The 18,736-nt window shown below is 44.5% G+C and overlaps 1 protein-coding gene across 1 annotated transcript; it reads right to left on the minus strand.

Moving 5' to 3' along the window:
- Positions 1 to 1,754: 1,754 nt before the first annotated feature.
- mtTFB1 (mitochondrial transcription factor B1) lies at positions 1,755 to 14,685 on the minus strand. The gene is made up of 5 exons (XM_050175875.3): positions 14,040 to 14,685; positions 13,346 to 13,428; positions 12,064 to 12,338; positions 9,234 to 9,387; positions 1,755 to 4,403 (listed from the first exon to the last, which is right to left on the minus strand). The coding sequence occupies exons 1-5, from the start codon at positions 14,340 to 14,342 to the stop codon at positions 4,220 to 4,222; spliced, it is 999 nt and encodes a 332-aa protein (XP_050031832.1). The 5' UTR covers positions 14,343 to 14,685; the 3' UTR covers positions 1,755 to 4,219.
- Positions 14,686 to 18,736: the final 4,051 nt, after the last annotated feature.

Genomic DNA, 18,736 nt, shown 5'->3' on the forward strand with positions numbered 1-18,736 from the left:
AGCAGTTTAGCACGAAATGCAATTTTAGAACTGTAGAACAGTTCTAAAATGGCATTTTGTGCTAAACTGCTAATTTTTGCTTGATATGTTTGGATGCAAGCATACAGCACTTGTTTGTTTCATCCATGATAAACTGCGACATGTTTGCGTCGACAACAAAATGGAAAAGTATTGGACGTTGTGAAAAGTACAGTGGCTCCACAAAAATTAGCAGTTTAGCACGAAATGCTATTTTAGAACTGTAGAACAGTTCTAAAATGGCATTTTGTGATAAACTGCTAATTCTTGCTTGATATGTTCGGATGCAAGCATGCAGCACTTGTTTGTTTCATCCATGATAAACTGCGACATGTTTGCGTCGACAACAAGATGGAAAAGTATTGGTCGTTGTGAAAAGTACAGTGGCTCCATCTATCACTGTTGCCGTAAAACGCAGTGCTTTCGGTGTCATTCGGAGTAAATTGAGTTGTGCCGTCCGCCATGACGTTAATGAAAAATTCCAAATTGTAGAGCAACAAAATGGTGGTGCCATCTCCCAGTGTTGCCAAGAAATGCACTGTTGCGCTCTAAGCAGTGATGGACGGCACCACCATTTCGCTGCTAAAGTATTCTACGTCTTGTCAGTATCATCGTGGACGAGGACGCAAACTCCTTTTGGGTCAGAGCTGCTCCAAGAAAAGTAGAAACCTGTGATCCAGGGGCGCTCCAGATCTGCCATCAGAATTCAGCATCAGTAATACAATTGTTGCTCATTTGAGTTAAATAAATGAAAACGTGTGTGATCTCTACAAGATGGAAAAAAAAACATTTCACTTTTGCGATGCCAGTCAAAGGCGACAGTTGCGCATTGCTGCATCTGATGTGCGTGGCCTTCGAGATGAAAAGCTTAGCGTAGACACCGTGGCCGCCACGTGCCTTCTCGTGTTGGGCGGGGCCAGTGGGGAATTGCTCCCTTGCACCCGCTTGCCGTGTCCCGTGTAGCTTCCAGCATGCAAGTGGAAATCGGAGGAGAGAAGCTGCTAATCGGTCTAATAACTACATCTAACTTCGCTTGTGCTCGAAGGATAAAAAAAAATGTCCCGAGCAGGATATTCGCGAGACAACGTAACTTAACGGTGATGTAATTCTACGATTAGTTCTAAAAGTGTTTCAGGGCCTCTTTAAATGAAGACCAACCTTAACATGAGCAAGTGTCAGACTGCCACAGATTCGGTTGTATGCAGCAGGTGGATGTCTGTATACACTGGCACACTTTGTTCCTGCGATTGCTGCGACTGCCATGCGCGAGTCAGACGAAACTTGCACAACATTCTTATTTCGTTATTAGCAACTTCATCGCTTCTAGTCTTGTTGCACGTAAGCAAGTTTTGTTAAGTTGATGTCACTGATCCCAGGTCCGGCATTTTGAGATCAACTTCACTTACCTTTGTACTACTTGCTAAGTGCCATCCTTTTACAAGCAAGACGCACGAGGTAGAGTTCCTGCAACTTCGAAAATATGTCGGCACTTCTTCAACATGCGGATTCGACGGATTGCACTCGTCAGTCTAGTCAGGCACAAAAGGACACTCAAGGAGCAGTGTGGGCAAGTTGGTTGACACCCACTGCCCAACTACAGAAGGCATGGCAGAATGAAGGGCTAAGCATAGCCTCCTAGTGGGCACGGCGGCCGTAATAGTTCACTGGTGGCTACAGATGCTCTACAGAGGTCACTTGTGTAATGTCACAGGATGAAAAAAGCACCATCTCGAGCCACGAACAGCATCCAACAATTTTTATCACTTCACTTTTCCTTTCCGTTATTTTCACGCTTCTACAGTAAAGTTTTCCACGCACACACACACTTCAGGAACACTTGTCTGATGTGTCAGAGGGGCACAGTCACATTTTGCATTTCCTATCTTGTTGATGCTACTATCTCTACAGTGTAACAAAACATTCAGCTGTCATCTGTTGCACAGGGTCGTACAAGCAGTTCAAGAGGAAACTGAGGTAACCTATACGCAGTGTACAGTGGACAGGCACATAACTTCAGTTGCAATGCTTCGTGCTAAGATTACTAGAGGGAAATTTGGAACTAGTGTCTGAACCGACAGGAACGCACATCGAGCATGCAAATTACAGCCAGCACACGAATTTACCTGACTTTTGTCCTTCTGGCTTCAAACAGTTTTGCGAATTCTTAGAACATCAGAAAGCTGAGCTAGTCGGTAAGGATTCATAATGCAAAGAAGGGGTAAGGCTTGCAGACACGGACACAAGAGAAGTGACCAACACGAATGCCGCCATTCGTATTGTCCACTTCTATTTTCTTGTGTCCGTGTCTGCATGCCTTACCCCATCTTTGCATTGTGAATTCTTACCTTAGCTTTCTAACAGCTAATTTATCATCACGAATTTGCTGCATGACAATAATTAGTCTAATTCAGGGTCTAATTTCAACCATCTGATGGTCTTGAGAACATTGCAAACAAAAATAATTGTTTATAAATAATTATCCATGATGATTGTTACCGAATACAGTCGACGATCGATTTTCCGGACGTGCCCGATAATTCGGACGCCTTTGCGGCACCGCCACGTACTACCATAGAGTCAATGTATAAAAACGTCTGAAATTTCAGACGCGAAAAACCTTCGCCATTCGATATTCCGGACTTTTTAACAGGACCGCAGTCCACAGGTCTGAAACAGCATTAACCGAAGCCACCACCACAGCCATTTTGATTATCTCGCCGCCTCGAACCGGCGCTTTCACACGCAGATCCGCTGGGAGTCACCACGGCAACGCTAGGCCTAGCAACTTCGACGTTCGCTACCAAGCTTCTTATTCTTCGGTGGCATGTATTTCATTAAAACAATTCGCCGCTGTTAGTAATGGCGCCGACTCCGCCTTTGTAATTTTCGCCAATATTTGAATCTCGGAAAGCATGGCGCGTTGCATAATACCGGTTCCCAAAAGTCAGCTTCGCCTTTATACAACATTGTTACGCGGTGAAACATACGCGATGTATTGCGGCGAAGCATATCAAGTGTGGGAAGGGGCAACAGTCACGGGCCAAGGTATGTTTTCCTTAATTATACACGCAGAAACCTGCCGTCTCATATCATAGTACGAGCACCGATACGGCTAACAACTATACTGGCAGGCATTTAGAACTGTTGCTGACATGTCTGCGGCGATTTGAGCCTGTAGGGGCAGTAAAATGCGAGCATTCACTTTTTCGGATTGCCCGATTTTTCGGACGTTTTCGCGACCCCTAGGGGGTCTGAAAAATCGGACGTTGACTGTATTTAGATTTAGCAACACAGATACTCCCTAGTGTCGCCATTAATTTATGCATTGGAGATTACCGAGTAGTGAAAGTAGTGAACATAAAATGCTCAACTGCCATAAAGAAACTTGAGACTATCATGCAACACATCTTAACTATAAAGAACTATAAAAAAGCCACTATGTGCCTTTTCTACAAATTTATGCCAAACCGTACAAAACTCTATAACCTACCCATGATTCGTCACAGTGGTTCAATAACTGCCACATCAGGCTTCCCTCCAGTAATCTTGTAGTGAATTTCACAGATCGTTTATGAAGCAAAACATGAGTTATCAATCAAGCACTTGAATTCCACTCACATTTCATAAATCCCTATCTGCCAGAGGAAAACATTGTGCTCTATGCTCGACCACCCCAGCAGTTTTCACACGCAGCCAGCGGAAGGTACGGCACGTTCTAGAACTTTTGGCTGAATCCGTGCCTAAACGGCTGAGTGAGAGGGAGCAATCCATTGCGGAGCGAGGCAATTGAAAATAGCAAATTAAAAATGTACAGCCACTCTGACTCAACCAGTATAGAACAAATACTGCTCCGTATCAACCACCGAAATTCGCCGTTTGAATGAAACCCTATGGCTACAACTGCATGAAGTGGCGCAGCCAGAATTTTTTTTTTCCCGGCGGGAGCAATTGACCAGGGACGAGGAGGGTGTGGTGGGTGGGAGTGGAGACTGGGCAGGCCACATACTGACAGAAACTTTAGGGGGGGGAGGGGGGTCGTGCCCAGTATGCCCCCCCCCCCCCCCACCTGGCTACGCCACTGACTACATGTCAACACAATGGTGAATGAGACGAACTGCAACGCACTTCGACAAGCGCTGCAAATGATTGAATTCTTCCTCTGCGTTCACCAAGAACCATTTGTTCCTACAGGCGGGCACTGTCAGCGTCCCAGCCTGAAGTGGTACCGTCGCAGTTCGGGCTCCTCCGAGCAAAACTGTTCGTAGACGTCGCACAGGCGTCCAATCTCTTCCACAGTCAACTGGAGGATCCTCGTTGTGGGATCAACGTCGGCCAACTTTACGAGGCGCGGCACCAATTCTGCGCGGTCACGGGGAAACAGGTTCCTGCACCAGAACGTAGCACCATACGTTAAATGTTACTCCACGCGTCGAGTCCGTTTCTCACACTTTTTAAGATGTTTATTAGAAGTGGCGAGCGGACTGCCACGTTGAGTGAGCTCACTGTAAGCCATTTACAAGCGTTACATTATCATAAACCACAACAGCATTACAATATGGGGTAACGTTTACTGAATAGAAAAATAAGTTGGGATTTATTAGTCACTTGCTCTTCTGCAGTACCAAAGAAGGCCACTTTTACTCTCAGAGGAGGCTATTTATAAGCCGGAAAAGACGAAAAAGCGAAACACATACTTGACGTCACAAACTTTGATGCCGTCTGCTCGGGCCTAGTCGAGTGTTTATTGGTAAGGCCAGCCTATACAGTTTCCTAAGGAAACCAAGGACAGAACTTGGAAAGTTCTGAGAACCTTTACCACACCACAATGGCCCACATGGCGGAGAAAAAAAAAACTTTTAAATCCATGATGTCGCAGCGAAATACCAGCCCTGGGGTTTTGGCGCAGAGTTCTAAAAATGGAAGTATAGCCTCCATTTTCTCTTCTAGTAAGTAAACGTTTTTACCATGTAATTAAGGAAAATTGAGTTTTTAGAGAATATTTCATCAGTCGAATTAAGCGCTTCTGTTTAGTGTTCCCTTTAAAGCCTCAAGAGATCGAACTGCTAGCCAAGCTTCTGCAGAACGTCTGGCTCAAATCGACTCCGTGCTCTTGTCCGAGCGAAGCCTCCAAACGACAGAAAGCATTTACCATATATACTCGTGTAATGGTCGCAGGCTTTTTTCGAGATTTGGGGTGAAAATAAGGGGTGCGGCCATCACACGGAGAAACACGCAGCATTTTTTTTTTTCTTTGTAAATATTTTCGGTGGTGCTTGCCTTTACTGAACTACAGTACTCGCTTGTACTGGCTCCGACTATTCCTGGCTATTCCCATAGCGCGTTACCTGCCGGCTGGTGACACCCCGCAGACCAGCGACACAGGGTCTCGGAGGCAGCCGCTAAATCTCAGAGGCTGTGCTTTTGCTACCTGGAGGCACCGAAAACTCAGCATGAATGCCTTGCTTTGCCACCGATTAAAAAAACAAGCTTCGGAATTCTCGCACCACACAACAGTTCACACCGCCAACCTTCTCAAAATTCAAGGGTGCGGCTTATACATAGGTAATTTTTAAATATATCATTGGGGAGATCTTTTTTAGGAAGTTCTGCGTGCGTCTTTTACATAGCGCACCTATTACACAGGTATACACAGTATTGTGGCGATATTGCACACATACTGCTGAAACATGCATTAAAGAAAAGAAACTCAAACTGCTACAAGGAAAAAAAGTTAAATCGCACTAGGCATTGCTAGAACGTTTTCAATAGAGCAACTTTCTGAACAAACAGTAGCACAGGATTCCTTGTCAAATTATGAAACGCATCTCCATTCATGAGATTGTTTAGATGTGCATTTGCCCTTGTGTTGTTCTTTATTCTTGTGTTGTACTTGAGCAACACCAATTGCGTTGAGTAATATTTATTGTTTTTCATTTCGTACATCTACCACCTGCAGAAACCTTGTATAAGATAGCAGTATATATAAGTTAAAAAAACAAGAACAATATGCGCTACACAGACTGTGTCAATGTTCAAGGTACCTTAATTAGGGGTGGGCGAATATTCAAAGTTTCGAATACAAATAAGGTATTACACACTAACTATTCATATTTGCAAATGAACTACTCAATATTTTTGCATAGCCAAACTAAACAAATATTGTGCAAGAATCAACTACAGTGGACTCTCTTTAAACGGAGCTTCAAGGGACCAGGGAAATTGGTTCCGTTTATCAGGAGTTCCATTTATTGAAAGACAAAGCTGAATACAATTCCATGAATACAAAACCAACCAACCATGAGGATGGTGTTCCATTTAAGAGGCAGTTCCATTTAAGTGATTTCCATTTATCAAGATTCCACTGTATATAATAAAATTGAGTTATTGTTCTCTGCTTGTTAAAGAAAGCATTGCAAATTATCAGAAGTGAAACAACGACAAATGTTTTAGAAGCAATTAAGAAACAAAATGTGTAATGCAAGCTTTGTTTTCAGTTTCGCAGCGAAAGCCTACCCGATAAAAAGCGATTATTGCTTGTAGTATGTAACTTAGTGTTCCTTGCTGACTAGTCATGCATCAGTTTTATCTTTTACGTTACAACCAGTGATGCTTTCCTTCCAACGTATCTGTTTACGTCTGTCTACGACACACAAGTCCTAAAGCTGCTTTTTCTTTTCCTTTTTCACTACCTCTGAGGCCGAATTCACGAAGCTTTTGATTCGTAAGGGCTCTTTGCCATTGGAAAGCTGGCTTAGCTAATGCTATGTCCAGCATTAGAATTTTCTGAAATTTTCTCTAACGAACCACTCTGGCATAAGACGTTCTCGTTGAATACGGGCCCAGACCTTTTCTTCAACAACCATTAATTAAGCGTTCTTGGAAAGCTAGTCATACAGTAGGCATTCATTCTTGGAAAGCTTGTTTGCAGTAAAGCTCTCGAGATGTTGAGAGGCTATTCATGCAGTTTCTTTAATTGCAATTCGTGATCTCGGGTTTAAAGCCAATCCCAATTGTCCATGATAGTTGGCTGTCTTATTTATTTTTTTTACTAGTCACTACAAGCGCAGTAGCTAACTATACTTCAATAAATATTCGTGCTGTAAATTAATGCCTCTGCGGCCAACTATTTAATATTGGACACTTATTATTTGTATTTGATTCGCATTCGAAAAACTTGACATTCACCCACTTCTAATGTTAATGTAGGTTTTTGAGTAAAAAATTACGATAGTACTAGACTAGCCAAGTCTTCACCACTGCTGTCATTTGAAAATTGTTCAGCCAGATCTGTCAAAGCACGCATTTCGTGCTCGATTATATGGGAAGTGCAACAGACAGTGGAGGTCAATTTCAACCACTTCTTAAAACAATTATTTTTCTACAGTCGCCAGCCTGCCAAATATAGACAATCTGACTAAAAATAAAGGTGACATCTTTAATCCATACAGTAAATAGTGTTGCTTGTAGCACCGGATGACAAAGCTATCAATCAAATTGATTCATTTCCTATGGCCCAGTAAAAAAATACTAGTAACAAAGTATAGAAGAAATTGCCTGTTTTCCCGTGCTAAAGGGCCCTGAAACAGTTTTCTAACTAATCATAGAATGACATCACTATTAAATTACATTGCCTCATGAATCTCCTGCCTCAAAAATTTTCTGAGGAAGGACACTCCCACCCAGCTGGCGGGAGTGTCAGACAGCATGCCATTGTGGGAAGCTCATCCTTGACGTGTTTGTACCTGTTCACAATTATCATGCTCACGGGCTCAACTGTAGAAATTGGGTTTGCAGGCGGCCAGTCGCAGCAACTACAGCAAACACCTAAGTTGCCACGTACTCGTACTGGCAGGAATGGCAAAGGCTCGCGTGTGTACACAAAGCCTACAAGCTCCAAACTTAAACCTGCGGAACACAGCCTAAACTGACAGCACCGCAGAGTCGACGTTGCATGCAAAAGGCACCCGTAGCCTCGACCATCATAAAATTTCAAATAGGTACCAATTATTTTCAATAGAGCGCTGCATACAGCAAAATCCTGTAAACTATTTTTCCATGAGGCTGTTGTTTTAAAATATTTTATTCACTTTCGACACAAAAACTGAAGAGCCAAAGAGCAATAACGTGCATGCATTTGCTGTGGTGTGCATGCCACCAACAAGCGGCTGGAGCGGATGCTTCTCTGTCACCTAGGAAACCTACGCGCGCCCACAGAACGCATACTACAGAACTAACAATCTCGGCGCGGCGTCTTTTATTCATTTTTTTTTTCTTTCTTTCCACGGTTCTTTGATCTGCATCTCCCCCTCCGCATTCCCCTTGGCCACTCTCCCTTCAACCAGCTCACCTCACTGGGAAGCCTTCTTGCTGCCTCGCTGCACTATAATTGGTATGCATATATATATGGAGTTCTATGGAAGGGTAAACGGGATGCAAAAAAGACTGCGTTATAGCCAGTTCTGCACTATAGGATAAAGCAGTAGTCGAAGTAAAAATTCCGCTCAGTAAGAGCCAATTAAAATGGCACATTCTGAATACACATGCGTGTTTTGTCCAATGGCCAGCCCACAGCTGGCAAGCCAATCTGCCATTCTAGTCTGATCTCACCAATCGCTAAGTTACATGTAAATGATGGCGCAAAGTGTACTTTAAATTTGAGCATTGTTCATGCGCCATGCATTAGAACAGCAGGCAATCGACGGGACATCAAAATCAACCCTTGGCTGGTCGGTCAGAGGCACCATGCTTAGGTCTCACATAGACCTAAGGGTGAAGTTTTTTTTTTTGGCTGACAAAAGCATATAAACTTACAGCGAATGTTGTATACAACCAAGATATTTCCATGCCTGATGCAACTTCATTACAATTATGTTGGAGTGCGGTTGCACTTGACAGCACGGAAAACTGGAACAAGATTAGGCAGCAAAAGCACCCATATTAGACAACCAACAACACAAGCATATTATACAGCACAACCTATGCTCGTGTAGTGTAATCTTGTCTTCCTCTCTTGCGCTGACCCCAAGTATTCATCGTGGGGATGATTCAACAAGCTCAGTTTACGGTCTTTCTGCGTTTGACACTGTAGTACCTAGGGCTGACAACCATCCACTTTACGCTCCTTTTCACTGGCTTCCGGTCACAACAAAGGCAGTCACCCCGCTGGCTTAGAAAATCCGCCCTCTGAAGAAGTGGAGTGCAGATCTGTTACTCACTTTGCACCGTTTGTGAGCACTTTCTGGCGGCCATTGAAGAGGCCATTGATGACTTTCTCAATCAGGTCAAAGGGATGCCGAATGAGCGGCTCCTTCAATGGCACCAGTCGCACCAGCCCAACGTCCACAGCTGCGGGAGGCACAAAGCTACTTCCTGCAAGGTGAAATATACAGCTGGACTTCGTCGTAACCTATATTTAAGAGTACAGTCGAACCTGGATACTATATCAAATCTGAAGGGGATCACAAAAAAATTTGATATATAGGTAATTCGATATATAAAAATCTTATACAAAAGTTCCCAAGGAAATTTTACAGCTGTTCGATGTACACAATAATTCATTATGTGTGGGTTCAATATATATAAGAACAATAATCTTCAAGCTCCCACTCAGCAGCTGTAGGAGCTGCCCATGGAAGCCAACGCAAGCATGCCAACAAAGCCTGCTGGTGCAATGGACTGTATTGCACTAATCTAACCAGCAGCTTATGAAATGGCGTAAGCTTGCTAAGGTTTTGCTAGCTCCACCATTGCCAAAGCCCTGTGCCCGTTTATGGGCACTCAAAGAAATAAAGAGATGAACTTCAGTCATTTTTTCTAGAGCAAACCTTTTTAACCATAGATGGTTGAGACACAGGCCAATTAAAGGCAACAAGCATCATCATCATCAATGTTCACACAGGAAAGAGGAACAAGCAAAAGTGCATACGGTCGAACCCACTAATAGCGATACCAGTTATAACAATGAGAAGCTGCTGCATGGTCAACTTTTGCATGTTTTCTATGGTGAAATAATCCGCTTACTACAATGCCCCCATGCTGCAGTATCAGTTATAACGATGAAGTCTGGCTGCTGGATGTCTGTGCTGAAAGGTAATCGAATGCGAAATCTTTGTAAAGAAAAAGGAAAAAGGGAAATTCAAGCTGCTGTACCCTCCCCACCGCTACAATGCTGCGTGTGCTCATACAATGGAACCTGTTTTATAGTCTTCTGCGCATCACCAGCCTTGCGCGCCTCTCTCTCGTTGCCCTTCTACTCCTTTAACATGAACGGGCTGGCAACATAGCTCTATGCCACACCACCCTCTGAAACATGAATGGATCACGCCAACCGTGCTGACAGTACTGCTCCCAGATTGCTTGCCGGCTCCTCATTCTGCAGTTCTGCAATGGATTAAGTTGCTCGTGTTCATCTTTGTTGGTTGCATCAAAGTTGTTCCTGGCCACATGGTTTCTCTGCCTCGTTTGTGTCATCTCATGGCCATCATCGCCGCAGAGCGGCACAATGCTTTTCTTCTCACGCTTTCTGCCTCACGCTTTCACTGTAACCTCCTTCTCCGCTTTCCTCCCCGCACTCTCTTCACTTTTCATCCCCCACTGCACTCCGCATTCGCTCTTTCATTCTTCACTCTGCTCATTCCCTCAATTACATTGACGACATTGACACCGAGGCATGCCGACGCTCAACGCAGGAACGGGTGCTAAAGAGCTGCGCCCCAAATATCCCCACTGCTTCCGCGGTGCTGCCAGGGTGCCGGTACAGGTACACTACTGCCACAACTGCAAGGCATGGATAATGCAAGAACATTTTCGTGAGTAGCTCTTGGAGTTCGATCAGCGTAGAGGAAGGTGGCACTCATCCTACATAATTGCAGTGCCCATCACTCCATGCCTAAGCTCTTAAGCATGGAAGTTTCTTTCCTGCTGCGAAACACGACGGCAGGCTTGCAGCCCATGAATGTCGGCGTGATAGTCAATTTTAAGGTTTTGTATCGTAGCTGCTTCCTGAACAAGTTAGTCTTGTTGATGGATGTGGCCACGCGGATAAGCAGGGAGCAACCAAAATTGAAGATCAATCTATTGATGGCCATGCAGTTTATCTTCAGTGCATGGTCCGAAGTAAGCGCTTCTACAGTGCAGAACTACTTTAGGAAAGCGTGCTTTGGCCGAGGCAGCAGTGACTTGTATGGAGCCTGCAAAGCTCCCACCAACAAAGTCATGCCTGAACTTTGGTCCACAGTCGATGAGGATGCTTCAGGACTCGAAGAATTTCTACATGCAGACAACACGTTGGAAACATCAGAACTTTCAACCGACGAGATGATCATCGCAAAGGCATTGATATGGGGCATTCTCATGCAAGCCAGTGAGAAGTATGCGGCGTGATGCTTGTGGCGATCTCGCCCCAGCATTTCTTCTGTATTTCTCAATCTGAGAGGCTGCCACGGCAACCTTCTCGCATCTTTTAACAGGCCCCTTTCGGGGCCACCAAAGCATGCCTTGGCAGAGCTCGCATGTCACTTGCCGCTCGTGACACATCTTAGCAGTTGTAACAGCAGCGCCATTTTTGAATGCTGACAGCTGTGGCTTGTTACACACGATTGGTGTGCACAATAAGCAGAGTTAAACAGTTAAACGAGTCAACACAATCAGCAGCCGGATGGAGGAAGGTGGTGGGGAGGGGCACTGGCCTCAATGCCACTATACTTCTCTCACAACAGCTCTGCCGTCCGGGTCCCTCTATTTTGCTTTTCTTTTTTCAAGCAACCTGGTTATAAATTTTATCAGTCATAAAGATAGAATTTTCATGGCACTTGAATATTGTTATAAGTGGGTTCGACTGTACAAACATCTGGATCCCTAGTCAATGGCTAGTTGGGATCCAGCCCATTACACTGTAAAAAGTACGAACTAGGCATAAAGTAGGTACACTAGGATACAATTTGGGCATAAAGTGTTTACATTATATTGTAGCAGAAAGGGAACATGTCACCCTTCTACTGAGTGTAAGCATGTGTCGGGTGGTAGGCAGCGAATGTGTCACCCTACCATTGAGCGTAAGCCTGTGCTGGGTGGTGCAGTAGTTCTGGCAGAGAATGGAGAGACGGCACCGCTGTGGGTCCAGGATGGGGGCACCAATGCGCTCGGCCACCTCCAGTTGAAAGGTCAGGCTCAGAGGCACACGCCCACGCTGGAAGGGGCCTTCACGTAGTGATATCTGCCTCAGCCAGCTCACCAGAAGTGGGCTGGCAACACTGAACGGCAGGTTGCCCACCAGGCAGACCTCGGGTATGTCATCCGAGTCCCATGGCACACCTAGCTCCCTACAAGGAATGAAAGGCAAGAAGGTTCAAGGCTAAGTGGAACAAAATTTCGGACCATGTAAGAGGCGTAGTTTCAGACAATTTTGTCATGGAACAGCCTCTGTCCAAAATTCTAAGCTCGAAATAGAGGTGGATGCACTGCAAAATGCTCACAAAGTAAACATTTCAGCTATTGAAACTGAAAGAAAATGCCGCCCTTACCATTCGCTGGAAGTGACACACAACTCAGCATGCACGACTCCTTGGCATAGGCACTGCCCACGACAAGCTGAAAGATCTCAGACGCGACGTGCTGGCAATTATGTCAAATCCGCTAACCATCAGGTGCATGCATCGTCTGTTTAGGTGCTATTTAAAGGTGGCCAATATGGAAATAAGACAATTACCAGCCCTGCCACTATGCTAAGATTGCTTCAATAGTATGTGCTATACTCTTTCATAACCAAGATAACCAAAGTGAAATTTCATTGTAGTTAGCCTTCAACCCTTTTCTTGCCATGGACGAGTCTCACTAGTCCAGGCATTTTCTCCAGTGACAAGGTGTCACTTGTCCAAGAATTTTCTTTCATCTACTGAAAGTCACAGACGAGTTACCAATTTTATTATCTTCGTGTTAATGCCACTGCTTTTGTATGCATGCGTGTGTGCGTGTGTGGGCATGATTGGCGGAGATGCAGTGGAAGTATGGACCTTCTGGGTTTTAAAGATGGCGCCATGGTGTTGGGCAGACACATTAATGCTGCCTGCCTTTTCAGTGTCACAATCGTGTTGTTTTTGGACGTTTCATTAGCTGCAGTAAACAATCAGACTTGAAAGGTTCTAGCGAGTTGTGTTTGGGGCTTCGACTTTGAACTGGTAAGTGTGCGGAAGAGTTGTAGCCTCTGGCATGACTTCTCTCATTGGGATCGCAGCTCAACAAAATGATTTGCCGCCAGCTCCTCGGTGGTTTCCTTTCCTCATAGCGCCAGCTCTGTGTGTACACAGTATCACACATCATGCTCACGCACTCTGGTATGAACTCCTGCAAATGCTGGTGAAAGATGTCACCCAGCACCACCTGTAGTCGGCCCTCGCTGGCTTCAGACAGGATCTGCAAACAAAAAGTAACCACTGATAGAACAACACAAAAGCAATGAGGGGCTCTGATCACACGTCCAGATATATTCGCCATAGTGAGTGCTAGCTCCTTTGATGTATTTATACGCAGGTAATGGAGAGGAAACAGCACTCTAAAGTGGACTTACAGAAAGAGGACAAACGGCGAGCGCTCAAGTTTGCCATTTTTTTCTATGCCCAGATGGCATTAACCTTGTTTTTTCTCTCGTTACGTGACGAGCTAAATAAGTACGCAGGCATTACTGGTAGATCATTCGTCGGCAGGTTGGCAATTACAGACACATCGGTGAGCTGATCGACGCTGCTCTCCTCTTAGCTCTTCTGGGCAGTCGGGGCAGAGAAGCTCATTAATGCTGTACGAGCTCTACTAAGTCTAAACAACCCACACGACGCGAGTGACAAACTGCGCTCACGGACGGAAGCACGTGAAGCGCCGCTATACGAACAGCACCAACAGCAAATTAAGTGAACAGAAGCAACACTTCACGGCGAGATAGCGCTGCCTTCAGTAAAGGCAGTTCACGCACTTCATTCGCTCAACGCCGCCACAGCTTGCTGCAGGTAGAATAGCACGTGGTTACTCACATCCAGCGTAGGGGCGAATCGATTGTCCTTCTCGATGGCCACGACCCGCCGTGCTCCGCGCTCTAGTAGGGGTCTGGTGAGACACCCAGGCCCGGGTCCTACCTCGATGACGTGCTTACCGCGCACGCTGCCGCAAGCGCGCACCAGTCTCTTGGCCAACTTGGGGTCAAGCAGGAAGTTTTGGGACAACTTGCGCATTGCGCGGATGCCGTAGATGCGTAGAAGGTCGCGCGCCGACGGCATCGGCGGCAGTCGACATGCTGCCGCAGCTCCTACCATGCGCACGCTCTGCGCGGCCGGCATTGCCTCCCTGGTGCGTCCCCGAGAAGTTCGAGCGGCACGAAAGCAAAGCTACAGAAAACTTTGCAATGTAGACGAATCAGTCGATGCGCTGCCAAAGGGGTCACGGAATACTGTGGGCTTCCAGTCACATCATTAGACATACAGTTCTACGGGTCTTGTGTGGGCTCACCCATGCTCACCAGCTAAAAACTTTTCGCGACACCGAAACTGGCGTCCGCAAGCGGCAGCGGCTATGGCTACAGTGTGGCCATGTTATGGCTATGTTTTCACAAGGCCAAACGGGAGCGAAGCCTGGCAGATCCTGCACACGAAGAAAATAAAAGCAGAAAAACATTGAGAATATTTGTTTTCAATTGAATATTAAAAATAAACAGAAATAACAAAAATGTTACATCGCGATAGACGGCTACGCGTGCGGAGATATCTGCTCGGAAGGCAGGCATGGTGCAGGTTTCGCTTTTGCTCGTCGTTCCAAACCTGCATGTTGCATATTTATAAAGTGTATCGTGGATTATTCATGTCTCCGAAACGGCGCCACAGAAAGACACGAACAGGGAGTGATAAAAAGAACACACTAATAAGTACAATAGTTGTTAATTAAAATGTTACGTCATTACCACGGCCGAGTTGCAGGGTCCCCGTGCTTAGGGAGACTTTCTGAACGTTCTCAGATGTGCTGACAAGAGAACTCGAGCAGACTTTGCGTGACTTTACGACTTCACCCACTTCTCACCCTGCGCATGCGCAGAGTCACTACTTTCCGGTGCGCCAATCCACCGGTCTTCGGTGTTACGGCGACAGCTATTTGGGTGCAGGGTTGTGTATAAACAAAAGGCCAGTAACTTACCTTTTGCAATTTGTGAATAACTTGAATAATAAACAATATGCCTGGAACTGGAGTTCTAAAACACGAGCTCAATTTTTTTTTTTCGAAATATCAATGAAATCTAATAAAGACCTTGTTTCTGATATCATGACTTCTACTGCTGCTTTTCTTCACCTGCTGTGTTCATTAGCTTTTCTTATCCAAAGAAAACATGTTCCGAACGAAATAAAGGCTCGAAGTGATCAGCAGGAAGCAGAAGTAGGAATGTCGCTGGAGACAAGACTTGCCTCCAGCAAGGTGTGTCTTTGATGAAAGCAAGTTCCCTTGTCGAAGCATTGGCTGCAGCGACATTCTTTGTTGCAACCATTCTTTTATTGACAAAGGCGTCTCCCTGCGACCTCAAATTACCGCTGTTCTGCACCAGCCGATTCCAATTAACTAGCGCCTGTGCAAAATTTCTTAATTTCATCGCCTCACCTAGTCTTCTGCCGTCCTCAACTGTGCTTCCCTCCTCTTGGCACCCATTCTGTAACCCTATTGGTCCACCAGTTATCTAACCTATGCATTACATGACCTGCCCAGCTCTATTTCTTTCTCTTAATTAATGTCAATTAGAATATCTGCTATCCTCTTTTGCTCTCTAATCCACACCACTATCTTCCTGTCTCTTAATGTTAGACCTAACCTTCTTCATTTCATCGCTCTTTGCGCGGTCCTTAACTTGTTCTCAAGCTTCTTTGTCAGTCTCCAAGTTTCTGCCCGTTAGCACTGGTAGAATGCACCGATTGTACACCTTTCTTTTTAATAATAATGGTAAGCTTCCTGTCAGGATCTGACAATGCCTGCGATGTGCGCTCCAGCCCATATTTATTATTCTGTAAATTTGCTTCTCATGATCAGGATACCCTGCGATTACTTCACTAGGTAAACATACTCCTTCACAGACTCTAGAGGCTGACTGGTGATCCTGAACTCTTGTTCCCTTGCCCAGCTATTCATGATTGTCTTCATTCTTGCCCAGCTATTCAGCAGGATTGTCTTCAATCCTGCTCTTACACTCTCTGTTAAGGTCCTCAATCATTTGTTGTAGCTAATCCCCAGTGTTCCTGAACAGGGTAATGTCATCTGCAAACCAAAGGTTGCCGAGATACTCACCGTTAATTCTTGCTCCTAAGCCTTCCCAGGTTAATAGCTTGAATATTTCTTCCAAGCATGCAGTAAATAGCATTGCAGAGATTGCGTCTCCTTGTTTGACCCCTTTCTTTATAGGTATTTTTCCAATTTTCTTGTGGAGAATTAAGGCAGCTATGAAACCTCTGTAGATATTTTCCAAGATTTTTATGTAAACCTCCTGTACTCCTTGATTACATAATGCCTCTATGACTGCTGGTATCTCTACTCAATCAAATGCCATTTCATAATCTATGAAACCCATATAGAGAGGCTGATTGTACTCTGCGGATTTCTCAATTACCCGATTAATGACATGGATGTGATCCATTGTAGAGTATCCCTTCCTGAAGCCAGCCTGTTCCCTTGGTTGGCTAGAGTCCAGCGTTGCCCTTATGCTATTGCAAGTTATCTTGGTGAATACTTTATATAACACTAGGAGTAAGGTAATGGGCCTATAATTTTTCATTTCTTTAATGGCTCTCTTTTTGAGGATTAGTATAATGTTTGTATTCTTCCAGTTTTCTGGGACCCTTGAAGTCGATACACTTCGTATAGAGAGCCACCAGTTTTTCAAGTATTATGTCTCCTCCATCTTTGATTAAATCAACTGTTATTCCATCTTCTCCTGTCGCTCTTCCCTGTTTCATGTCTTGCAAGGCCCTTCTGACCTCATCGCTAGATATAGGAGGAGTTTCTTATCTTGTTCATTACTGCTTCGAATGGGGTGACTCCTCTGGGCACTGTACAGGTCAGTATGGAATTATTCCGCTGCTTTTACTATACCTTCGAGATTATCGATGATATTACCCTGCTTATCTTTCAGTGCATACAACTTGGTTTGTCCTATGCCAAGTTTCCTTCTCACTGATTTCAGGCTGCATCCATTTTTTTCGGCTTCTTCAGTCTTTCTCACATTATAATTTTGAATATCCCTTATTTTCGCCTTGTTGACCAGTTTTGACAGGTCCAAGAATTTTATCTGATCTCTTGAGTTGGACACTCATTCCTTGTTGTTTCTTTATTAGGTCCTTCGTTACATTGGAGAGCTTACCTATTGATTGCCTTGGTGCGTTACTTCCAACTTCAATTGCTGCTTCTGAAGCCAGCCTAGTTACAGCTTCATTCATTACCTCTATGTCATCTTCGTCTTTCTGTTCTAAGGCCATATATTTGTTTGCAAGTACCAGCTTTTACCCTTACTGTGTCTAAGTTGGCCTGTTTCTCCTTGACCAATTTTGCTCTTTCTCTCTTCAAATTGAGGTGAATCCTAGACCTCACTGACCTATGATCAATGAACTTTACCGTACCTAACACTTGTACATGCTGCACTATGCTGGGATCGGCAGAAAGTATGAAATATATTTCATTTCTTGTTTCACCGTTAGGACTTTTCCAGGTCCATTCTCTGTAGCTACGCTTCCTGAAGAAGGTGTTCATTATTCGCAGCTTATTTCTTTCCGCGAATTCTACCAACGTCTCTCCTTTAGTGTTCCTAGAGTCAACACCATAGTTGCCAATTGCTTGTTCACCAGCCTGCTTTTTCCCCACTTTTGCATTGAAGTCGCGCATTAAGACAGTATGCTGAGTTTGCGCTTTTCTCATCGCTAATTCGACATCTTCATAAAACTGATCTATTTCATCATCACTGTGACTGGTGCTTGGAGCGTAGGCTTGTACTACCTTTTTTCTATACCTCTCATTAAGTTTTATTATGACTATGGCTACCCTCTCATGGATGCTGTTGGATTTGTCAATGTTGACCGCCATGTCCTTATGGATTAGGAATCCTACTCCGTACTGCTTCTTATCCGGAAGTCCTCTATGGCGGAGGACGTGGCCGTTAGTCAGCACTGTACAAGCCTCACAGTTCTTCTAACCTCACTGAGGTCAATGGTATTCCAAACAATCCAACAATACCTAATAGTTCCTCAAAGAGTCCTGCTAAGCTAGCTTCACTTGAGTGTGCGTATGCATATATATATATATATATATATATATATATATATATATATGCTCAGCACGCAGCCACATTTGCAGTGTAGTGCAATTTTTATGCATGTAAAATTTTGATTGTTACATGTATAGAAAATTTGGGTAACAGATAGCAAATGATTTTGATGACAGGTTAGAGTTGTTCAGACAGTTTTTTTGAAGACGCAGCTTCTGACCGAGGATGAAGAGTGCAACGATAATTTCTTCTGTGTTAATAGTTGGCTGCCGATTAGTGCAAAGAATAGGCCTAAATTTATATACATAAATGTATATACATTGTACATATAAATTTAGACCTATTCTTTGCAGTAATCGTGAGCCAACTACTAATTCACAGAAGAAATTATGGTTTAATTCCCCATCCTCGGTCACAAGCTATGCCTTCAATAAAGCTGTCTGAACA

The sequence above is a fragment of the Dermacentor andersoni genome, chromosome 9 (genome assembly GCF_023375885.2).
Source record: "Dermacentor andersoni chromosome 9, qqDerAnde1_hic_scaffold, whole genome shotgun sequence".
NCBI classification, from domain to species: domain Eukaryota; kingdom Metazoa; phylum Arthropoda; class Arachnida; order Ixodida; family Ixodidae; genus Dermacentor; species Dermacentor andersoni.

What these genes read in the sequence shown, in the direction of transcription:
- mtTFB1 (XM_050175875.3), bottom strand. Translation starts at nt 14,342, where the DNA reads ATGCCGGCCGCGCAGAGCGTGCGCATGGTAGGAGCTGCGGCAGCATGT. An exon ending in GATTCGCCCCTACGCTGGAT is followed by an intron (nt 13,429 to 14,039) that starts GTGAGTAACCAC and finishes TTTTGTTTGCAG; the next exon opens with ATCCTGTCTGAAGCCAGCGA. An exon ending in TTGCAGGAGTTCATACCAGA is followed by an intron (nt 12,339 to 13,345) that starts GTGCGTGAGCAT and finishes CATTCCTTGTAG; the next exon opens with GGAGCTAGGTGTGCCATGGG.